Here is a 25,129-nt window from a genome sequence, read left to right as displayed (position 1 = left end):
ATCTAGGTCTTACAGGGACTGGAACATCAGCCAGATCTCTCATTAAGTCCCTCTCCTCATCAGTCTGAAACACATGCCTCACCCATCTATCGCCTTCTCTTCAAATAGGATAGCATCACCATCAAGCAAATTGAGCCTCTGTGATGGAAGAGATTTATCAAATGACAGAGCCAGGCTACATGGTAGTTATGTTTATTTTTAGTAACTTCAGCCTCCAACTCTTTAAATTAGCTGCCAGGCTAATTTAAGGGATTTCTTTGATGCATGGTTGGCAGTTTCTCCGGGAATGCCAATGTGCATTTGAAACCCCCAAGGGGCTGAGGGGACATGACTTGGCCAAGCGGTAGGGAAAGGAACCTGCCTGCCTCCTTTTGCCAGCTCAGCCTCGTTGCCCACCAAGTTCTCCTGCCAAGCCACAGGATTGCCCGGGAACATGACCCAGGGCCTTCCCTCCCTTTCTGTCCCCTGTGATCAAACACCAAATCCATCTTCTTTCACCTAGACCAGCGATTCTTAGACTTCACTCCTCATTACACTCACCCACAGGGTTTGCTGAGACAGTTTCTGAGGCCATAGGTCTGGGGCGGGGGCAAGCACGTGCATTTCCAACAAGGTCTTAGGTGATGCCGATGCTGCTGGTCCGGGGACCATGTTTTCAGAATCACTGACCTTGAATGTTCCAATGGCTTCCCTTACATTGTTAACCCCCTACCCTCTCGATTCAGCATACATACCTCTGGCAGACTCGTTCTTCTTCTCTGAACTTCTGATTTTGCCACTCTTCTCCCCCAAATCCACCACAACCTTGTCATCTCCTACACTGCCCAGTCCAAGCTTGCTAGTCTTAACGTGCAAGATCTGATAAAGACACAGACCTGCTCCCTTTCATGTATATGACTCAGCTCAGTTCAGTTCAGTTCAGTTGCTCAGTTGTGTCCAATTCGTTGCAACCCCATGAATTGGAGCATGCCAGGCCTCCCTGTTCATCACCAACTCCTGGAGTTTACCCAAACTCATGTCCATCGAGTCAGTAATGCCATCCAGCCATCTTATCCTCTGTCATCCCCTTCTCCTCCTGCCCCCAATCCCTCCCAGCATCAGAGTCTTTCCCAATGAGTCAACTCTTCTCATGAGGTGGCCAAAGTACTGGAGTTTCAGCTTCAGCATCAGTCCTTCCAAAGAACACCCAGGACTGATCTCCTTTAGGATGGACTGGTTGGATCTCCTTGCAGTCCAAGAGACTCTCAAGAGTCTTCTCCAACACTACAGTTCAAAAGCATTAATTCTTTGGCATTCAGCTTTCTTCACAGTCCAACTCTCACCTCCATACATGACCACTGGAAAAACCATAGCCTTGACTAGATGGACCTTTGTTGGCAAAGTAATGTGTCTCTGCTTTTTAATATGTATATGACTAAGACCCCCGCTACGGAGAAGGCAATGGCACCCCACTCCAGTACTCTTGCCTGGAAAATCCCATGGACGGAGGAGCCTGGTAGGCTGCAGTCCATGGGATCGCTAAGAGTCAGACACGACTGAGCAACTTCACTTTCACTTTTTACTTTCACGCATTGGACAAGGAAATGGCAACCCACTCCAGTGTTCTTGTCTGGAGAATCCCAGGGACGGGGCAGCCTGGTGGGCTGCCATCTATGGGGTCGCACAGAGTCGGACACAACTGAAGTGACTTAGCAGCAGCAAGACCCCCTAAACTGACCTCCTTCCATATGTTCCGGGTCCCATCTCTGGTTGCTCACCTAGCCACTCTCACCTGGCTCAGACATTGTGGATAGGTCTAGTCTTCCCTCTCTGGGTCACATGCTTCTGGGTAGCAAGGTGGACTGTGTCAACCTTACCTGTGTAACCCAGGCCCACGGGACAGGTAAGAGCTAAGGAAGTGATGCATACATGAATAAATGATTGAAGAGATGTTTCACTAAAAAAAAAAAAAAAGAGAATTATTTCTCTGAGAGCACTCAAGCATCTTCTGTGAAACTAGCCCTTTCCTTATTTACCTTCCTATTTTGTTAATTTATAAGATAAAAAATATATATATATTGTTTAAACATCAGAAGAAAAGTCTTTGGTTTGATTTAAATCAAATTAGCACAAGAGTTATGTAGTGAACAGAGCCTCAGGTGTGTACTGAGATAATCCTGAGTACAAAATCTTTTTTTTTTTTTTCTAAAGAGTTCTGTTTATTTATTTGGCCACACCACACGGCCTGTGAGATCTTAATTCCCCAACCAGGGATTGAACCAACACACCCTGCATTGGAAGGCAGAGTCTTATCCACCGGATTTTGGGGGAAGTCCTTGAGGACAAATTCTGATTCCCCTATTGATTCATGGAAGTGGGCAAGACTGGGGAGTATCGAGGTTCTTTGGGCCTCAGGTTCCTAATCTGTAAAATGGGACTAATTTTTACCTACCTTGTAGAATTGTCTTGAGAAACCAATGAAATTAATATATCAAGTAAGCTGCTTGACATTGAGTGTGTGTAGTGTGTTCAGTCGCTCAGTCGTGTTCAGCTTTGCGATCCTGTGGACTGTAGGCCAGGCTTCTCTGTCCATGGAATTTCCTAGGGAAGATACTGGAGTGGGTTGCCATTTCCTCCTCCAGGGGATCTTCTCAACCCAGGGACTGAATCCGCATCTCTTGCATAGCAGGCAGATTCTTTACCACTAGCGCCACCTGGGAAGCCCCAGGAGTGGGTCTCCGATAAATACTAGTGATTTTCTTTTCAGACAGAATGGTGGTAGGGGGTTTTTCACAGGAGTTTTAATAAAGCAAAACTCCATCTTATTTGAAAAACCATAATAGATAAAACATTCCAGGATTCTTTCCCCTATTTTAATGAATCAAAGACATACCAAATTCAATTGTTTTTAAGTGCCCCAAAGGACTGGTAAGCTTGATTTATATTTTCTTTACCAGTCACTTCCATTTCATAAGTCTGACTTTTCTATTAAAATGCTATTAACTAAAAACAGGATTTTACAGTATTTGTGATACCTTGGATCTCCATGTGATAATTGGAATTATCTGGAGCAAAATACCATTTCTCTGTGTTTTAGTTCTTCTTGGTGTATCAGTTGTATCTTTACTGCCTTCTTCCAGTTGAGTAAAACCCCTTCCGCCTGAATTTGTGGTTTCAAGTTCACGAAAATATCTGTGGCTTTGAGGGCCCTTTTCATCTTGAGGTTATTAATTGCGACTCAGGAAGGAAGGGCAATGGTAATCACCCAGTAAGTGTAGCAACCCTTGAAGGAAATGTGAGAGGCTGTCACGGAGAAAGCAGACTCGTCCTGGGCAGCTCTGGAGGTGGGATGGGAGGCAGGCTGCAGACACTGGAGGGAGACAGCCTCTGACATGCAGTCCAGGAAAGCATCCCAGCCTGAGAGGTGCCCTGGAGGTGGTGGGGTGCCCCTCAGCAGGCAACCCAAGCTCCAGCCACCACCCCGGATGAATGATCTGCCAGTCAGATGACCTACCAGCGCTAATGTCCTGTCTACCTGGGACTCATTTTTTTCTCTAAAATGACGTCGTTGTAAAAACGCTCTGGAACTAGACAAAGGTGGTGCTTTGCATAGCATTGTGCCTTGTGTGCTTTAAAATAGTGAATCTGAGGACTTCCCTGGTAGTCCAGTGGTTAAGATTCCATGCTTTCAAGGCATGGGGGCGCAGTTTTGATTCCTGGGTTGGGAAATAAGAGCCAGCATGTCTTGAGACAGAGCAAGACAAATTTAAAAATAAAATGGTGAACTTTATGTCATGTGCATTAGACCACAATAAAAGAAAATAGATGACATCATTGGATAGAATGATTTCAAAGCTGTTTCTAGCTATAATGTGTGATGTTTCTGGGAGGGAGCACGTGACTTAGGGGACCTATGTCACCAGACTCTTATTTAGCAAAGACAAGCCATGTAGGTAATATCTGACAGAGGGGGGAATGGCCCATTAAATTCTGGTTGTGACATAATATGGAATATTACATGGGCTTCCCAGGTGGCGCTAGTGGTAAAGAACCTGCCTGCCAATGTAAGAGACATAAGAGACACGGGTTTGATCCCTGGGTTGGGAAGATCCCCTGGAGGAGGGCACGGCAACCCACTCTAGTATTCTTGCTTGGAAAATCCCCATGGACAGAGGAGTCTGGGGGGCTACAGTCTATGGGGTCTCACAGAGTCAGACACGACTGAAGCACATGCCTATGTCTATGAGAGGTTACGCTCATGAAAACACACTTAAGGCCACAGGAAAACATGATATAATGGTAAAGTGTAAGAAAAAGGATTTAAACTACCCATGGTGTGATCCTAACTTATAAATACAGATTAAAAAATTAAAACATTAGTGTTTATCCCTGAATCGTGGGATTGCAAATGATTCTGATTCCTTTTATCCCTTTATACAGTTTTCAACATGCCTACAAAGAGCATAATGATTATTATAATTTTAAAAAACTACTTAAAAACAAAAAAAATAAATAACAGTCCTCTGGGTTTTGTAACCCTCAATGTGAACCAGGATGTGCTTTGGAAAAACAGGGCAGCAAAATGGGAAGTGCCCTGGTCAGGAGAACTGAAGTGTAATTCCAGTTCAGCCAGGGCAAAGAGCCCCTTCACCCTACTGCGCCTCAGTTTCTCCATCTGGAACATGGGTATAGAAACCACTTCGGACTGCACATGTTTCGAGAAGAGCAAATGAGATCGCCAAAGTGGGACAGTTCTGTTGATTGAAGAGTTCTCAGCCCGTTTCCTTTGTCATGGAGTGCATTCAAACTGTACATTTCCTTCAACAAAATCTCCTTTAACAAAAACTTAATGAGTGCTTATAAAGTCAGTGATTGCCACTTATCCAGGAATTTAAGAGCTCATTTCCGGTAACGCGGCTGCTTTTTGTTTTCATCTTTCTTCTTATAACCTTAATGTGAAAACATTTTATTTCATCTGAAGAGTAACCACCTGACTTTTATTTACAGTCTTAAATTCAAGGAGGTGATGATAAAAACCAGTTTAGCTGAAAGGAAATTGCACCCACCCCACCCCCATCTCAGCCCACTTCCCCCACCCCACCCCACCCTTGGGAGTGAGTGCTTCTCTGGAGGAATCAGGTCCCTCCCCTTTGTAGGAGGGTGCATTTGTTTCCTTGAACCATCCACACAGTTAAACTTTAGAAGGGGTTTTGAGCTGCTCTGGTTCTGCCTGTCCTGGCTTTGAGACCCACTTTGAAGGAAACATAACTTACAGAACCTTTTATCACACCAGGGGGTTCTCTTTCAGACTTGGGCTCCTTGAACCAGCATGAGCAAAAGTCCATTTTGTCAGAGTTGTCAAGTACACTGTTTCTCTGTGGAACCGCTTTCCTATTTAAGCGAGCCTATCGGGTAGATACAAAGCATCATGAGCTTGATATTTTATTTGACGCTTACCTTGCTATTAAAGGTGGCTCGGATGGTAAAGAATCTGCCTCCAACACAGTAGATCTGGGTTCAATCCCTGGGTCAGAAAGATCCCCCGGAGAAGGGAATGGCAACCCCCTCCAGTATTCTTGCCTGGAGAATTCCATGGACAGAAGAGCCTGGCAGGATAGAGTCCATGGAATCGCAAAGAGTCAGACACGACTGAGTGACTAACACTTTCACTTGCTATTAAAAGCACACTTTCCCAGTGCAATGAATTCAGTGAAACATTTCCCAAGCACCTAATATGTATCAAGTCCTATAGAAATAGGGAATAAGATGTGGTCCTTGCCTTCAATGAGTTCACAAAATAGCAAGAGGGATTGGCACATAAGCAAATACAGGGCAGTTGACTCGAGAAATGCAGACGTCCAAGGGACCCGGAGTGGACCTGAAAGACGATCTTCAGTGTGGTCAAGGGAACAGATGAGCTGGTTCCGAAAGTGGAGCACAAATGTGCCAGGCACCGAGTGCCGAGGAAGACTTCAAAGGCCGAGTCAGAAAGCAGGTACGAAGATACTAAGATAGCCTGACTTGGTGACTGATGGCATGCTTGGAAGTGGGAGCTCTGAGAATGAGGCCATTTAATAAAGAAGAGTAGAAAATGGCCTTGGTATTGATCTCAGTGCCGTGGGATGCGGCTCTTTTTTTCCTGGATCTCGTAGCCAGTTGGACAGTATTTATTGGCTGTGTACACCGTGCTCAGGGTGTTACTGAGTCCAAGCTCGTACTGCTCACCACATGACAGGCCAATAAATAGAGAGACAAGTTGTTGGGGCAAGGAATAGCGACTTTATTCAAAAAATCAGCAGACCGAGAAGATGGTGGACCGGCATCACAAAGAGCCATCTTCCCTGAGTTAGAATTCAGGCTTCCTTTAATACTAAAAGGGGAGTGGCTAAAGTCCTGGTTCCAGTCAGACCCCAGAGGGGATGTGTTAATTTCTTCCTTCCTGCAGCCATTCAGAGGTGGGGCCTAGTCAGAAGGTCTCCTGTGAACTAAGTAAAGGTATTTTAGCTTGATGCTCATTCCATGGGAGACAGCCTTCCCAGAGACGGACCGTTTTGTGTCATTTAAATTTATCGGCAACATCCCTTTAGTGGTGGACTTGCAGCAAAAACAATAGAATACAAAGGCTAAAGTAAAAGTAACAGATTCAACATGGAGTCAGATTTGTTCTTCGCCATTACAAGGGTTCTGTCTCTGGAATGGACACACAAGTGGAAAGGGTTACGCCTCCCCCACCCTCACCCCTCAGCTATGGGCAGGACAGGAGACAAGGAAGGAAGAGGAGCTGCAGGTACAGAGATGGGCGCTGCCTGTGGAAGGGAACTGGGTGTCCAGCAAGCACGAGCCTCTGCCGCCAGGCCAGGCCAGGCCAGAGGGCAGTAGGCTGGGGTGGCGGCAGTGGTCAAGGCCTTGAAAGGTACAGCGTGTCCAGGGCAGTAATGAGAAATGAGGAGGGCAGAGAGGAAACCAGGAAGGGGCTTGCATGCCAGAGGGAGGCTATGGACTTGATCACATAGGCACTCAGGAACCTCAAAGATGACCAGTGTCGGAAGTGGGCATCCCGGCCAGGTCTGTTTTAGAAGGCGGCCTCCGATACCTTGTGGAGGATGGAGGCTGGAGGCCCTGTTGCCAGAGTCCAGGAGAGGACAGACAAGGCCAGGGCAGTGGGGACAGTGGGCTGGGTTCCAGGAAACACTAAGGAGGCCACGAAGGCAGAGGGAGAAGGAGGGGTTGGTGTTTGTTCTGATGTTTCCTGCTTGGGTCACTGGCTGATGGTGGTAACCTTCGAGGAGATGGGGAGCCAGGGAATGCAGATTTGGGGGGAGGGGAAATAGCCACATCAGTGGGAGGTACTTGGGGGCCATCCTGGAAGGTAAACAGGTGATCCTTGGGTCTACAGGTGAGAACATTCCAGCTGGAGGGGCATATCTGAGTGTGAGTGGCTGTGAACTTTCTTGACTCTCAGGAAAATTGCAGGATAAAATATCCAGACAGGAATCACAACACTCTAATCATTCCTTTTTTTTTTTTTTTTTGTACGAGTTCCAAATAAAATAGTTAAGCCAGAAAACGTAATTGTGCCTATTCCTAGAATTGGGTAACTGATGTATCTTTGCAAATTGTTCATTGAACTGTGCTTATGGCTTCCTGCCAGCCCTCAATGAGATTTTTATATTTCCTAATTATTCAATTACTACCCATAAGTAGGAATTTGAAACCAAACCCAGACTCCTTCATAATTGAGTATTCTCTTGAATCATGAGTACAGGAAAGGAAGTTGTCCATATTGGGAAACTAAGATGGTAGAACAGAGGGAGTGTGCGTCTCTTGTCCCATGGTTCTGTCCTGGGCTCAATTTCTCAGCCATGTGAGCTTGGGCAGGTCATTTTTATTTTTTAACTTTAAAAAATTTTTTTATTTCTTTTTAATTGAAGGATAATTACAATATAGGGTTTGTTTCTGCCATACATCAACATGAATTAGGTATCATATATATACCATAGGTATATACAGATATGACTCTTTGGGCAGGTTGCTTCTTTGAGGTCAATTCTCTGGTTTATACATTAAGAATAGTAATAATAGGTACTTCCCTGGTGGTCCATTGGCTAAGACTCTGGGCTTCCAGTTCAGGGGGCCCAGGTTCGATCTCTGGTCAGGGAACTAGATCCCACATGCTGCAACTCAGACTCAGCACAGGCTAATTAATTAAAGAAAAGAATAGTAATAATACCCCCCTGGCTCCGCCCGCCATTGCTGTAAATCTAAAGGAAAGGAAAATTTGCAAGAGAAAGTGTTCCATGTGCAAATCCACTCTAAAGGCTGGTTCTATCATTAACTCCTTGTGTGTTACAGGTCTCAGCTGCTGGGGAAGTCATTAGCCTCAAAAGAAAATCCTCCACACAGCGATCTGGCCAGCGCCTCACAGGGCAACGCCAACCCTGACGCCCACCTGCCCTCCATCTGCCTCAAGCAGGTGTTCCCCAAGTACGCAAAGCAGTTCAACTACCTACGCCTAGTGGACAGGATGGCAAACCTGTTTATCCGCTTCCTGGGAATCAAGGGGACGATGAAGTTGGGACCAACAGGCTTCCGTACCTTCATCAGGTTAGTGAGACCAGCCCCCTCTGGCTGGGGTTCAGGCAGCCTGGAGACATCTGGCTGGGCCCTTCTCCCTGACTGCCCCTGGGAGAGTCTGTGATGCCAGATTGGGCCCCACTGGGTTGGGATTGGCCCAGCAGCTGGCACTGGGCCTGGCATATAGTACACTCTTGTTCGTTGAATGAATTAATGAATGCTACAGATGTGACAGCATTCATAACCTTGTGCTTGTGGTTAAAAAACAATTCCATGCTCCTTTGAGCCCCTTGGACTCAGACAGATCTCGCGCTTCCTAAACTGGGTGAAGTTCTCCCAGGGGTGCATGGCTGAGTGCTGAGCGTTTATGAAGCCACAGCAGAGAAACAAGGCCTATCTTTCCAAAGTGTCATTTTCAGGAGAGAAAAGTTGAATAATTCAGTTGATAAATAATTTAATACATTTGTTCTAGCATAAAAATAATGTGGTTATATTATGAAGTATAATACAAAATTTGCATGAAGCACAAGACAAAGAAACTGTGCTTTTGCCACATCCTACAAAATAGGCCTAACTTCCTAAGATTATTCATTAACTTGCCTCTACCCTCTGGGGCACATTGAGGGCAGTGCAGGAGCACTTGTGAGCTGTGTGACTTTGGGTAAGTTAATGACGGTCTCTGAACCTCGATGGTCCTAGAAAATGGGGATGAAGCTACCAGGCCCTAGGATTGCATGTTATACACCTCAGAGAAACTGTCTGCTAGTGTTCAATGCTGCTGTTGTTTCTCTCATCATTGGTTTTAATATTTCTATCTAGTAACTCAAAGTCACCCTCTTCATAGTTGTATTCATGAAGGCAAATAATTAGAAGTCTGGAATTGGAAACCACTTCGCCATGTGCTTTTCTGTAAATGAATTTTATAAATTCTAACTCTAGCCCTCTGATACTCCTGATAGGATAGCATGCAGAAGTATCCGCAGGAATTTTTGCCGTCTCAATAAACCTGAAGTCACTCGCACAGTGATTCTGAGAAGGGCTTTGTGTTAGCTTCAGGTGGAAAGAAAGCCCAGTGGAAAGAACACAGGCTTTGGGGTTTGGCTTCAGAGCCAAGCACATTACTTAATAGCTATGCGGCTTTGAGCAAATCCCTTGTCTTCTCTGAGTCTCAGTTCCCTCATCTGTAAAATGGTAATCATCTCTCCTGCCTCGCAGGGTTGTGATGAGGTTGGGATGGATGTATTCGATCATAAAGGATCTGGCCCACAGCCTGGTTTACAGGAGCTGTTTGTGTAATTGGAGTCTTGTGGTTATTATTTCCATGAGGCAGAGGGAATTTTCAAGAACGTCAACAGGACTGTACTGTTATTTCCCTGAGAAAACTACCTAACGTGATAGTCTCTGACTCATTTAGGAACTACATTTGACTTGTAGGAATGGATCCCCATCTACAGGTGGTTTGAATAGTGAGTCTAATTTTCTCTCATATATGGCAGTGGGGCTTCTAGGGCTGGTTAATGACTCTGAAGTGTGATCAACTCCCCAATTTCTGTCCTTCTGCTTACCCATCCTGAGCATGTGCTTCAAGCTTCAGAGTTGCCTTATGGTTACAAGATGGCTGCTCAAAATCCAGCCACTATGTTTGAATTCCAGGCAGGAAAAAGGAACAAGGAAGGAAGAGCAAAAGACATCAGTCAGATGCTTCCTTTTATTTCCTAGTGTCAATACAATTCTCTTAAGCTGTGAGAGAGCAGGGGAGATTTGAAAAGATGACATACTACAAGAATCACATCTCCGTTGCCTGGGGGATGGGTGGGGGCAGGGTGCAGGCAGGAAGGATAAACAAACCAGCGGGTGGGATCTACAAGGATGAGGAGGGCAGAAGTGTGGCAAAAAGAAAGGTGGTTGGGGAACGGTATCACTAGAGCTTTTGGTTTTTCTAGAGAAGCTAGAAATACTGATTTTTATATGTGAAATCTCAGTGCATATATATGTAGAATGTCGGTGATTCAGAAAATTATTTGGGGTTCAACCAAAGTGTGACTGCCCATCAAGTCCACCGGTATGTGACCTGTGAGAGGCTGAGGTGTATATTAAGAGGACTGCTATGCTCATACACAATCTGGAAAAGGAAATTCTTGAAAAGATTTGAGAACCATTGTAGCAAAGAAGGTTCTTAAAAGGCAGTCAGACGGGAACTGGATGATATCAGGGATATTGCTAGAACTCGGTCTCTGTGTGAGAGGCTTTATGATTCTTCCATCCCTTTGTTCTCTCTAATTAAGAGTGCTCGCATGAAAAACTAGAATATGTGATGTTAGCAACCAGTAGGTCCTACAGCCATCTTTCCCAATCTGTGGCCGAGTACCATTGACAAGTGATGATGTTTCCGGTGGGGGGGAAGAGGCAGCTGGAGCGGAGGAACCCAGACAGTGAGCCCCTCTCCCCTCCCTCGGCACCTCCCCTGGCACGCAGCCCGGGTAATTAAGGATGAAGGAAGACACGAAGAACACATCGCACCACAGTCAATACATTTCTCCTTTCAAAATGTACTAAGACATTCTGCAGCAACTTTGTCGTAAAAGGTGATCTCTGCTTTCAGATTTGTATCTGAATATCTTCCGTCTTGCCAGCTACATTTGACAGCGAGCGTTTTCTCTTGCTAACAACTATTCTCTCTGTCTTTTCCACTTGGGTTTAAATTTCGCTTCATTATGAATTGATAATATTTGTGCCATATGTTAAATCGAACCAAGTGCCCTTCTCTGGAGCACCATGCTAGAGACATATTTGCTGGCTAGAGACCCTCCTCTCTGAGCTCCCACACAAACGGCAGAAGTTGCACTTGGCTTTCATCTGTCCTACCCACTCCTCCTCTCCAAGTTCCTGGAAGAGAACTGGAGGGAACAAAATAATAAACATTCCGATTGAATTTATTTCCAGTGACCATCTCTCATAATGTGTTGCATAGATCAGCAGTTTTAGGAGTGAATTATGCTAATGCAAGTCTGGCCATATTCTATTTTTCTTTGCCACCAAGAAATGAGAAATAATGAACTGTCGTCCTCTTGTCTAGAGTTAACTCTATCAAACCAGCTTGTCGTGTCATTTCCTCAGGAGGCACATAACAGTAGCAAGTATCACCATGAATTAAGCACCTTTTTAAAAAATTTCTTGATAATTGCTGAGGTGTGGAGACCTCTCTTTTTCTGAGAAATGGAAATGATGTGCTCCTTCATTTGGACAGCTTTCTCGGAGGGAAATGCATTTTTGTTATTTTCCTCCCATCGGGTTCCTCATTTGGGGAGCTTTCTGTGTAATTCACTAAGAACACGTTTCCCAGACGTATCCTCTATCGGAATCTGACATCAGTTGGCACAGGCTGCAGTTTCCATTTCCGCAGCCCGAAGATGAAGCGGTTTGCCAAGACCGGAGTTTATTTCTGGAAAATGGAGGCAGCTTCTCCACACCTCGAGTGTTCGCCTCACGCCCGGTCGTTCTGCCTGGAGACCCCCCACCCCTCTTCTCTGTGGCTTCTAATCCCAGGCACCTTCTAAATTAGAACACGGCTTTCTCTTTTGCCTTTTTTTTTCCCCTCCTTCCGCTGCCTTTTCTCGTAAGGAGATATTAATATTCTTCCTAATGTGTAGCTGTGGAGGAGGGGCAGTTTCCTTCTCTGAGAGGCAGCAGGTTGTGTGAGAATGTTCTGGAACAGAAGTGTCAGGGGGCCCTGCCTCCCCCTCTGTCATTAACTCCTCAGTGACTTTGAAACTTTCCTCTGTTCCGTGATGATCTCTTTCCAGTAATATCATGAGACGTTATGCCTGGGATATCAATAACCTTTAAAAATAGATAAGTTAGAAACCAAAGTTGCCTTTACCAATCCCCATCAGCCAACATGTTTAGGTAGTGTTTCTTTCTTTCTTTTATAAGCAAATACTTTCACCTTACAGAAAGCTCTCCAGGAAAAAATAAGCATCTTTTATTTCACAGAGGAGGATGAACACAGAAGAAATTCTATAAATAGGATTTTATGGAGTGGAAAAAGTTGGTTTCTAAATTTCCCATGAGATGTCAGTAGTTGTTGAGAGGAAATGGGGATGATAATTTCAAATCTTTCTAATCTTAGACTCCTAATGAACTTGAACGATTTGTGATTCTCATTCTGTGCACCCACGTTCTTCTGATTCTGGAAAGAAACGAAGAAAACAAAAAAAAAACCCCAAATCCTTTCTGGATTTACATCCAGATTTACAACCAGCTCTACATCATGGAGGAAGGCTGAGAGCCGTCATGTGTGCCAGGCACTGAGCTGGTCCTTAAAATGAGTTTGTATGGTGAGTCACGATATTGTCATACAAATAAGGAAATTGAGATGCAGAGAGTATTAATGACCTGCTCAAGGTCACATAGCAAAGTCAAGATTCAAACTCACGTGCACTAGACTCCAAAGCTCGCTTTTACCATGTACATTTCTAGCCCATCCTTTCTTAGGAATCTTTCTGGTCTCTCATGGTACTGTATTTCCTGGACTTCTCCTCCACTGAAGAATTCATCCCACCTCTCATTAGTAATTTGAGAAACTGCCTCCCAGGGCATAAGGGGAAATGATTCAAATGAACAAGAGCCACCAAGGCCTCAGGTTTTTATCCCAGACTGTGAGATGATGTCTACCGTCCAAGAGCATATCCAAGACTCATCTGGATCCAAGCCTTGTGTCATTCGCTGGACCCAGAATACCACTTACACATAGTAGACACAAAATAAATTCCATATTGAGTGGATGGTTGGATGACAAGTTCACTCCAAAGTCTTAACCCTTGGAGACATTTCCTGCTTGAGTCCATTGGTGACCGCGGGGACAAACCTAGGAAAACTTAGTGACCCTGGTTGTCTTATCCCATCCCCATATCCCAAAGTGTCCCAACAGGGCCTCTCTAGAGGCTCCAGCCTTTCTGGGCTACTTGAGACTCTGTCTCTGGAATCTTGTTTCTTCCTGCAGCTCTGGGCTGGGCCACTTCCCCACTTCTTCCCAAAGTTCCCAAGTCCATGGCTCTATCCTCCAGGGGAGCCCTAGATGTGAATCCCAGCTGTGTGGTCTTGGGCAAGTCATGTCCCTTCTCTTGAGTCTCAGTTTACCCAGCATTGAAATGGGTCTAAGAACACCTCCCTCATAAAACGTTATAAAGCTCCAGAGAGCTAATGAGCAGGAAAGAGCCTGGCACACAGATGGTGCCCAAGAAAGTGCCTACAGAATCAGAATTCTCACAAGCATTTCATGTCAACTGCAGCCAGAGTGGATCCCTCCCTTTCCTACCCCAGTCCAGATGTTATCATCAACTGTATTTCCAGGTATCACTAGGGAGAACAAGTTACCTTGGAAAGGGGATAGATGGAGAATCATCTTTGGTAAATTACAGCTCCTACTCAAGGTTTGACACTTCTATTTTCTGCATGTCAGGAAAAAAATAACTGTATACCAGTGGTCAGTCTTGTTTCCCTTTTTATACTCCATTAACCCACAGGGTAAGCCAGGCAGAGTACCTGTCCTGTGGGGAACAGGTAGTCCAGAGAACACAGACAGGATAATTAGAGAAAACTCATAGCTGCTTCTAATGAAGCTTGGGAAATGAACAGCGCGGGTTGTTAGAATACCTTGGAAGGGACTGGAGCGGGTCCCCAGCAGGACCCAATAGAGATAGCCATCTCTGTGACAGGTGACGTGAAAAGCTCTGTGTCCACTGACATGTTGTTACTGGGGCTCAGTAACTGCGCTGATGTGCTTTGAAGTCTGCCACGGTGACTTGTGATGGAAATACAGAGCGGAGCTCAGGAGGAAGCAGGATGTGAATTGATGGCTTGAGGAATACAGGCGGGGAAGAAAGGAGAAACAGGCTGGAGGGATAGAAAGAGGGAGGGAAGGCGGGAGGCCAGGAGGTTGCTGGCATATAAGGCACACCAGCCTCATCTGGGCACTGTGCTGAGCACCCACCCAGTCACGCCAGGGGTGTGCATGGGTTTGGAGAGGGGCCCCTGGAATGCTCAAGTCCTGCTTGCCAATCAGCCCCCAGCCTCTTGGGTTCCTAAATGAGCTATTCACGCAAGAGATGATGACAAATGGGAAACCAAAGAACCACTTTATCATTAGCTGGGGCGACGGACATGGACACGTTTGGAAGGTTGATTGCAGCATGGAATATGGTTCAGCCCAACAGACAGCTAGCCCCAGGGTGTAGCTTTCAGGATTCCCAGGGCAAATCCAGCCTGGGTGGGGATTCCCCTCCCAACATGACCCGCTTCAAAAGGGTGGTGCCTCTGGACCAGCTGAGTTCTGCCTGCATTCTAACAGATGCCTCATCCTCATACCCAGATGCTCTGACTGGCGAGCCCCGTCTCTCCAGAGTGGACAGGGCCCCTCACCAAAAGGTCAGCCTCAGGTAGCCTCTGACAGGGCTGAGATGGTTCTAGCTTTGGCAGAGAAAGAGGAAAACTAGAGAGAGATGAGGAAGGAAATCAGCAGTTGTCATGGCCCCAACCAGGTGCCAGGCCCCAGGATGTACAACCTCATGTCGTCTTCACAACGGCCATGTGGGCGGGTGTTATCCTCTTCATTTAAGAGACCAGCCAATACAGGCACCAAAGTGAATGGTCCACAGTCACACAGCTAGAAGCAGCCACAGGGCCAGGATTTTAACTCTGGTCTGTCTGATGCCCCAATCATGCTCTTTGCAGCATGCCTGCCCACAGTGACTGTGATAAAGACTGCCTGGTTAACAGGTCAGGAGGCTGAGGCTCAAGAAGGGGAACTAGTTTAATCAGGGCCATTTGCTCCTAAGTGGGAGAGCCAGATTCAACTCAAGACTTGCCATCCTAAAGTCCCTCCTCTACCCAGCCCTTTAGAGCCCTTATGAACCACATTACAGGAACCTGTAAAGGCAGTGAATGGTTTGCTGCCATTCACCCTCCGCTAGTTCCTACTGTGGGGTTGGGGGGAGGGCGGCATCCAGGAGGGGAACAGAGCCCAAGCAAAGGCACGGAGGCCAGGCAGGACAGGTCGGCTCGGGTCTGGCAGTGACGTGTCCTCTCCCATCTTGGGCAGGAACTGCAAGCTCAGCAGCAGCAGCTTGTCCATGGCCGCGGCGGACATCCTCTACATCGACATCACGAGAAGGTGGAACTCCATGACCGTGGACCAGCGGGATTCAGGTACCTCATCACCAGCCTCCCTCATGTCCTGCGGGAGGACCCTTCTTGTTAAGGGTCAGGATTCTTACTGCTACCAAACCAAACTTGGGTGTGTTTGCCCATGCACAGTAAAGCCAAATCTACTGACTCAGGGTGGTGGTAAAGGAAATTGTGGTGTTTACTGCAGGCCAAGCGAGGGGTCCAAGCAGCTCAAAAGGCTTGAACTCCCCAGGGGTTTTCAGGGAAAGGTTTTTAAAGGCAGGGTGAGGGAGAGAGTGAAAGGGTCCATGATCAGCTCGTGGACATTCTTCTGATTGGTTGGCTGTGACGTAATCAGGAGCCCACATCATCAACCTTCAGGTTCAACCTGTCTGGGGTCTCTGTGCTTGTGGGTGGCATGCAGTTAACTTTTTCACCTGGTGCGGGTTTCAGTATCTGCAAAACAGCTCAGTGGATATGGCTCAGAATATTATCTATAGCCCTTCTGAGGAGGAACTAAAGGTCCTTGACTTTGTTTAATGGCTTCACTATTATTAGTTTGTCATGCTTGACTGTTTTCCTTTGTTTCTGCATTTTCTTACTTCTCTGATTAAATTTATTCTTTGGAACTTGGCGGGAGACCTAGGCAACTAAAGTTTTTCTACAAACAAAAAGCAGGCAGAGGATATAGGGTGGGGTGGGGGACTGTCCTGGGAAGTCTTGGTCATGCCGCCTGCTCTAGACGTAACTAAGGGGATTGGACTGAGTCTGAATTCAGAAGCACAGTTCTGACTTATGCTACCAAGGCTGTTGTTCAGTCGCTCAGTCGTATCCGACTCTTTGCGACCCCAGGGACTGCAGCACATCAGGCTTCCCTGCCCTTCACCATCTCCTAGAGTTTGCTCAAACTCATGTCCTCAGAGTCAATGATGCCATCCAACCATCTCATCCTCAGTCAACCCCTTCTCCTCCTGCCTTCAATCATTCCCAGCCTCAAGGTCTTTCCTAATGAGCTGGCTCTTCACATCAGGTGGTCAAAGTATTGTAACTTTAGCAAGGCTGTGCCCTCCCAAATTCTTAATTCCACCACTGAATTGCCTAAAGCTTTGATTCCATTAATACTGGGAACAGTTACTTACTCGTTGGTTGGTTCCTCGGTGCACAGTTCTTGGACATAAGCTGGGCCAGGCCCCTGACAGACTGGAGTGAACAGTGCTTGGTTCTGACCCAGAAGGGAGGGGCTGTAGAGTAGAGAGGCAGATGAGAACACAGCAGTAGGTAGGGTGCCGCATGCTAGGATGGAGGCAAGCACAGAGAGGCTACCAGGAAGCCCAGCAGAAGAGCTTCTTAGCAAGGGGAGACCCAAGGAAGACTTCTTGTAGAAGGTGGAGTGGGATCAGCTGAGGGACAGAGTGGGACAGTCCCCTCCTGCAGGGGTGTTGCCCGGCCTAGGCAGAGACACAGGTAAAAGGCTCAGGTCACCCCAAGTAGCCTGGAGGGTCTGCAGCAAGGAGGGACGGGAGAAGGGGTAGAGATGGGGTTGCAGGCACTGTCGAGGCCTTGAAGGTCACACCAAAGAGCTTGATCTTAATCCCCTAGAGCAGGGGTCCCCAACCTCCGGGACCTACTGCCTGATGATCTGAGGTGGAGCTGATCTAATAATAACAGAAATAAAGTGCACTGTAAATATTATGTCCTTGAATCATCCCGAAACCACCCCTCACCTCATCCATGGAAAAGTTGTCTTCCACGAAATCAGTCCTAGGTACCAAAAACTTTGGGGACCACCGCCCTAGAGGATGTGGGACCAGTGAAGGATTCAGTAAGAAGAATCTACCCTTTGGTGGATGAATTTCTGATCTTTTTCCTCCCAGAGGGTTTTTTCCTAAAAAGTCATAATAACCATACCTGACATTTGTACAGCTCATCACAAAATTACAGCAGGCTCTCATGCATATTCCCTCATTAAATGTCCCTGTGAATCAGTGCAGTAGGTATTACCACTTGCATTTCACAGCCTAGTAACCTACAGCTCAGGTGATGGCAAGCCCATGGCTGCCTCCTTGCAAAAAGGACAAACGGCAGGGGAGGTCTCAGGGAGCAGTTTTCTCCTGCAATGGGGCAGGGAGGACATGAAATCAGAAGGGCAGGTTGGGAGACCCAGACTAAAACTGATGCTGCCACTTCATATGATGTAAGCTTGAGAAGTCATTTCACTTCATCCTGTCCATTTCCTCCTGCATAAACAGCTCCCGCATCACCTGCTCTCCGGGGTGCCCTGTGTCGGAGGGTCTCAAGGCCTGTGGGCTCCACTTGGGGAGAACCCTGGGTGCTCCCTGCCAGTTCCTGCCCCACACCCCACGTCTGCCGTAGCCACAGCTCCCTGACCACAAGGACCAGCAGCCCTTCCCACGGGTAGCGGTGCTGGGGCATCATTTACTAATTGGCTTCATGTTTGATAATAATGCTTCCTGCTGCCAGTCATTTCCCACATTCAGAGCATGCTGCCCGGCACTTGACCCATGCAGCGCAGGCTGGGCTCCTCCTGTGAGTAGATGTGATTCTCTCTTTCATACAGAGAAGGAGATTGAGGTTCAGAAGCATGGCCAGTGGGTAAGGCTTTAACACCAAGCTGCCGTCATCCCCTTTTGGTTGCCTCCTCCTCCTGCTAATTGATCCTAGAGTAAGAGGACCACCCAGCTCCCTACCACTTCTTTTTTAAATTCAAAAGCAAGACTCAGGGAATACTAACACCCACTGCCTGCTCCCATGGCATCTCCATCGTCGGAGTTCCCTCCCAGCCTTCCCCGGCAACCAGGAGAGGCTAGAGATGGAGTGTCTTAGAAGCAGGCAGTTGAGTTATCTCAAGGACGGAGGGCGCTCCTGTGACAGTCGAGCCGCTCGCTTTCTGCTGACACCTTCAGAAAGTGAAGGAGTGTTTGCTCTGTGAGCTGAATGCGGGTCGTTATCACAGCAGCCTGTGGAGGGGGCCAGATGAGGGGGTGGGGTGGCAGTGGAATTATTAAATATTGAAATTGATCAGGAGTAGCAGCAGGAAGCTATTTATCATGTTTTATTGCTTCAAACTAGCATTACCATCTGGCCCATTGTTAATTCTGAGTAGCTTTTCATGTTTTGTTTGCCTCTCAAATTGTTCCCCATAAGCGGAATCCACAGGGGCTGCCCACAATAACAGGCTCGGGTGAGGTTTTTCTGGGGTCTGCCGGGTCTCTCCGTCTGCTGACCAAGCTGAGGAGGTGGAAAAAAATACTTATTTTTAGAACATACTGATGCGCGAATCCGGGGCTGGGACCTTCGAGGTCCTTCCACCCTGCCTCAGCCCCTGGATGTGCAGAACAACAATCCTTAGTAGGAACTGCAGTTTTGAGATCACCTCCGGTGTGCAAACATCAGCGCTAATGCTCACACCAGACCTTCGAGATGTATAGTCAGATCGTGGTTTACGGGCTTCCCCGGTGGCTCAGAAGGTAAAGCATCTGCCTGCAACGCGGGAGACCTGGGTTCAATCTCTGGGTCAGGAAGATCTCCTAGAGAAGGAAATGGCAACCCACTCCAGTACTCTTGCCTGGAAAATTCCATGGATGGAGGAACCTGGTAGGCTACAGTCCCTGGGGTCACAAAGAGTTGGACATGACTGAGCGACTTCACTTTCAGTTTACAGAGGAGGGTGCTGAGGTTCCAAGAACAAAGGTGACTTGTCTGAAATCCCATAGACAGTGAGTCGCAGAAGCCAGATTGGAACTCAAGCCTTCTGCCTCCTGATCCCCAACCTTGGGCCACACAGAATGGTGCTTGTTGTGAGGCAGTAAGTGAAGAGTCAACTCACAGAGCCCATGGAAGACAGACTGGAGTGGGAGGAGGTACCAGGTCCATGCACTTATCTCCCCTTCCTTCACCCTCAGAGCTTATACTCCTGTTTCCGTCACTCCTGAAAGGAAATAACAGGGTCTGGAGGCAGGGTGTGGGGGAGCATATAGGCAGTGGGCTAGACAGTAAAGCCAGAAATGAGAAGCTGGTCTGTGCTCACGGACTCAGGGGCCACTGCTGTATGAGCTGGTGCAGGCTGGGGCCCAGGTGCCCCCTAAGAAGGTCACTCTAGCACCTCCTTTTCTCAAGGAGAAGGGGCTTCTGAAGTCAGCCACGTTCTCAGGACTATGCAGGAAGCCACTGGATATCCAAAGAAGACCTTTGTGATTGAGTGGTGCTTTTTTCTCTTGGCAAGGGTCAGCAGAGACACCAGGGAGGCCTCCTTCCTTCCTTCCCTCCATCGTGCAGGGCCAAGGGATTCTCAGGCCCTGGGTTCTAGCACAGGCCTGGCCAGAGGTGTGAGTGCTGTGTGAGGAAGGGGCAGCTTTACCTGCCCCGGAGCTGCTGCTGCGGGGCTGGCAAGAAAGAAGTCAGAAGACAGGTAGAACATGAGATCTCAGTCCCAAAGGGCTGCACTTATTCATTCATTCAACAAGCAGGCAATGAACATGTTACCACATATCGTGCCCTACAGGAACCGAAAGACAGATTATTTTATGGACACTATTCTCAAGGGGGAAAAAAAAACAATAGAGATTGTGTACTGAACATTTACTATGTGATAGGAACCAAAAGTGCCTGTTGTGAATCGTTTCACTTAATTCTCACACAGCCCTGTGAGATAAGGGTGGTTATTCCCATTTGATCGATGAGAAACCTGAGGCTCAGAGGGGTGAATTTAAGCCAGCATGTCAAGTCTTACAGTGGGGCGCCTGGGATCTGAACCAAGAGCAGTCAGCCTTCAGAGCTCAGCCACGGCCCTTCTGTGATACCCTGCGTCTCCAGCCACACAGATGCAAAGGGTGCAGCTGTAACAGGGTGGGGCCAGCGCTCCCATGGGGGAGCCACAATGGAGGGGGCCGTGAGGGTGAACAGAGAATACAAGCAGAACACTTAGCAGCCCAGAAAAGGCGCTCACTACTCGTTCTGTATCCCCGAGGGCCTGGCACATCGCCCGGAGCATGCAAATGTGCCTGGTGAATGCTCGGTGAGCAGACAAGCGCCAAGATAAAAACTATCCCCGTCCCCAAAGCAGGGCGCTCCAAGGGTGAGGATTGAGGCTTATACTCACAGAGGCCTACAGGGGTCTCCCTCTGCTTTCCTACTGTCCGGCATAAAAATGCCAGCCCTGTTGGAATAAGACCACGGCCCCACACCCAGACCCCAGTGTGTCCAGATGCTAATGTGCCGTCCCTTTCTGGAAGCCAGCCGAGACCCTCCTCCTGCCCTGATGGGACTCTGGTACCCACCAAGGGGCTTAAACAGATTCCTGATGCTTCAGGCCTTTACAGACCTTTGACCTGCATGAGGAGAACTTGCTATTGAAATGGAGAATAAAAATGGTGTTTGAAAGGATTAGAGAGGGGGAAAAAAAAAAACAACCAAACAACTAGTAAGAAGAAGCATGCCTGTTGTGCAATCTAAATCTCAGACCATCATTTTAAATAGGCTTGTTATTGATTGCGTTTTAATTGGACCCCAGGTACACAGAATTGGGTTAATGATAATCCTTGGTTCATGAGACACTTCCATGGAGAACCATGCACATAGCCTGCTGTATTTAGTTAGCTTCTTGAATTAGTTCTTTTTAAGCATGACCTAAGCATCCACTCTCTCATGACCCAAAGCAAAAGCTAGGACTTGATGATAACATGTATCTCACGTATGGTTCTTCCCTCCCATCTCCCCTTCCCACCCCCAGCCAAACCAGCTCATTTCCTGCCTCTCTCTACCTGAGGAGTCCTCATTTGGATCCCATGCCCATGGCTCCCTAAATAGACTGTCTTCCTCTCTGTTAGAATGCCAATGACTGTTTAGGAGCTCAGTGGAATTTCATAAGAGGCAATCTCCCACTCTCCAGCAGGCCAGTGTAACTGTCAATTAAGAAAAAATTTTTTTTCAGTTTCCAATTCTAGAACCTCTAACAGAACACAGAAATCTAAATAAGGATGTTATCGGCAAAAATGGGGTGTGGTAGCCCTCCCATTGCCCAGAATCAAAAGAAGAAACATGTCTGTCTGTGAAGATGCAGTTCTTTTATGTTATGGAAATTGCACTCACGAATGCCTCCTTATCACTGAGACTTTGCTCTTACCTCTTCCCAGAGTGGAAGTCACTCTTCTGTGGTGAGAGACAAGGACAGCATCAAGATTGGGCAATAAAAGGCAGTATCACTGGCAGCATCTATGTGAGACAAACATTTCACTTGCAAAGGGAACATTTGAGCTCAGCATCTGGGTATCTGGTTCATCTAACCCACAACTAGGGGTTTCAGAACAGCTTTGTTCACTTAGCAGCCAGATGTTTGGCTATTTTAAGATACAAGCTAGGGGACTTCCCTGTGGTCCAGTGCCAAAAACTCTGCACTTCCACTGCAGGGGCCTCGGGTTTGATCCTGAGTAAGGGAACTAAGATCCCACATGCTGCAAAGCGAAAAAAAAAAAAAAAAAATGAAGGAAGAAAGAAAATTAAACTGAATAAAAGTGAAAATACAATATATCAACTTAAAAATCATATGGGAAAAGTCACAAATTAAAAAAAAAAAAAAAAAAAACAAGCTAGAAGTCCCTCCCAGTAAGCAATGGAAACATGATGGCAAAGCAAGAAGAATGGATTGGAGTCTTTCCTCACCCATGTGAGCACACACGTGAGACGTGCGTGTGCAGTGCGCACCTGGCCTGGGGAGGGAAATCAAAGGGTGGCATAGTTAATGTCTCTTACGTGCTGTGGACTCTTGGACCAAGATAGGAAACATTTCTTCCACTGTTTGGAGAACTCCTAAACTCTGTGCGGGCCTTTGTGGGGCTGCCTGGGTTTGATTGGCGGTGTAGCCAAAGCCGGGCTAACCCTAGGTGGCGCCAGGGGTAAAGAACCTGCCGGCCAATGCTGGAGATGCTAGAGACGCAGGTTTGACCCCTGGATTGGGAAGATCCCCTGCGGGAGGGCATGGCAACCCACTCCAGGATTCTTGACTGAAGAATCCCATGGACAGAGGAGCCTGGCCAGCTGCAGTCCATGGGGTCGCAAGAAGTCGGACACGGCTGAAGCGACCGAGCACTCACATGCGCAGAACCAGAGCCAAGGGCTCTGGGATCAGACATACCTGGCTTCACGTCTGAGCCTGATAAGTTGCAAACTAGGCTATGTCCACAGGTTACGTAACGTCCTCTGAGCCTCCCAGTCATCTCCTGAAAAGTGGAGATAATAAAGGTGCCCGCCTCACAAAGACAAGGATGTGGATGAAATGGGACAAAGCAGAAAGTGCTCAGAGCAGGCGCTCAGTAGGAAACGCTCACTAAGCAGGGGCTGCTTCCCTTGTGACCACCTGGCTCCGACTGCACCCGTCTCCCGGGACATGCTTCCTGGGCAACATCTTGTGCCAGGCGCTCTGCAGGTGCTGGGAACAGACAGGAAGAAATACCCGCCTGGAGACGCTCGCAGGCGCGAGAGGGATGGGACGTGGTGGCAACAGACTTTCCCTCGGAGCCGACGGAGTGCCAGGCCCTCCCTTTCTTTCCCTCCAAGAGGGCCCTCAGCCGCTCTTGGCCTGGGCTACTGCTGTGACACCCTGGAGACTGGCTGCTCCCTCCTCACCCTCCCTGCCCCTTCCTCTTGCATGGTACTGATACGGGGGTTGGGGGTTGGGGGATGGCTAGGAGGAGGAACCCATGCGTCCAAGGCAAGTGGGGGCAGGGTAGATACTGTGAAGCTGGGGACCTTGAGCAGGAAATGCGGGACTGCCACATCAGGGCCCCCGGGCCTGGGCAGCCAGGACCACTTTGTCTTGGTCCCCGAAGACCAGCTTTCCCCGCTCCTCTGCCCATCTGCTCTCACATCCTGGCTGCAGTGGCCTCCAGCCTGCTTTCTCCATCACCCCTCCACGCAGAGCCCACCATCAACTGCCTGTAGTCGACTCCCTTCCACGTGTGCAGCCACCCTTCTCATCAGTAGCCTCACAGGCACTTGCTCCAGCCAAGGTGGCCGGCCAGTTTGGTGTCCCTCCATCGGGGCACTCACCTCTGCCCGAGGGCCCCTCCCGTCACACCCCGCTGCCCAGCCTTCCTCTCCAGGAGCCGCCCTCAGGCTGGACCAATCCCCCCTTTCCATCAGCTCCAATAGCCTCCCATCCAGTTCCATCAGATCCACAATGCTGATCACAGCTCGAATTACATACTGCGGAACGAGTGTGTGGCCTCTGGCCCTTGAGCTAGACTCATCGCCGTGATGCCAAGTTGTTCCTGCCTTGAGGAAGCCTAGCGCTGTGCCTGGCGCATAGTAGGTGCTCAGCACACGTGGAGGACGGCCGAGGGGCGGGGCCCTGACGATCAGCTGACATCTGTGGGTGTCTGAGTCTCGTTCAGTCTCTCACCAGATTTCCTCAGTCGACTTATGCAAATCATCTGCCTCCTTTACTTTCCCCCAGCTGGAATGAGCCCCAACTGAGATGTATGTGGTTAACGACGTACTGAAATATTTAAAAGTATTTTTACTTGGAGGGTTTAGCGAAGCCTGACTTATACATATACATGGACGGCCCCCTCCCTCCACGGGATGGGAGGCAGGTTTCATGCGGTGCTGTGTCTGGCACGGGCGACATTCTTCAGCCTTGAAATTATCTCAGAGTCAGATGGGCCTCCCTGGATGTGTGCCCTCCACGGTTACAAAATAGTCGGCGTCAGAATTATTTTTAATAAAAGCAGGCGAGCCAACAGAAATGCCAGCGAGCCTTCCCCACGCAGACGCTTATCTGGGGCTGCTGCCGCGCACGCTGCACCTTCTGTAAAAACTTTCCCCTCCGCGCGTGTCGCCTGGAGACTGCCATCACCCCGACAGCCCCTTCCTCCGAGCACCTGATCTTCCTCACCCGCTCCATCACCTCCAGGGCCTGGGGGTTTCCACTGTGGTCTGGTTCTACCCCCACCCTCCAAAAAGAGACAAAAGGGAAAAAGCGGGATGATGATTTTTTAATGCAGTCATCTCCTTTTCTTGTACTTGTTGCTCACCATCCCAGATCCTGCAGAAACAGCAGCAGCAGGATGGAGGCTGTGGGAAAGGCAGGACCCAAGGAGTCACCCAGGCTGAGTTTGGTTGCCTCTACCTCCCATCTAGGAGCCCTGGGTTGGGGCGGGGGGGTCCTGGCACTTCAGCTGCAGGAACCACAGTTTCCTTTAAACAGGTCAATGACATCCACCTTGGTTTGTTATAAGGACTGAGTTAGGAAGTGTTCGCCTGGCTCTCTCTATCTTTTATTCTTTTTTACTTTATTTTAACCACTGTTGTCATTCTTGATGTGTATGCATGCTTTCCACATTTCAAAACGGTTTTCCAATCTGCTTCTGCACTGAAAGCTCACACTCCCCCTGAG

The 25,129-nt window shown here is 48.0% G+C and overlaps 1 protein-coding gene across 2 annotated transcripts in view; it reads left to right on the top strand.

The window, feature by feature from the left end:
* Positions 1 to 25,129, top strand: part of TTLL11 (tubulin tyrosine ligase like 11) — a 266,109-nt gene that overhangs the window by 211,651 nt on the left and 29,329 nt on the right. For both annotated transcript variants that reach the window (XM_040225037.1, XM_040225038.1), the window contains 2 exons: positions 8,332 to 8,583; positions 15,653 to 15,759. In XM_040225037.1, coding sequence (XP_040080971.1) covers positions 8,332 to 8,583; positions 15,653 to 15,759 — 359 coding nt within the window. The remainder of the gene's footprint in view (positions 1 to 8,331; positions 8,584 to 15,652; positions 15,760 to 25,129) is intronic.

This window comes from Oryx dammah, unplaced genomic scaffold (genome assembly GCF_014754425.2).
Source record: "Oryx dammah isolate SB20612 unplaced genomic scaffold, SCBI_Odam_1.1 HiC_scaffold_25, whole genome shotgun sequence".
Lineage (NCBI taxonomy): Eukaryota > Metazoa > Chordata > Mammalia > Artiodactyla > Bovidae > Oryx > Oryx dammah.
This window is presented reverse-complemented; position numbering and strand designations above follow the sequence as displayed.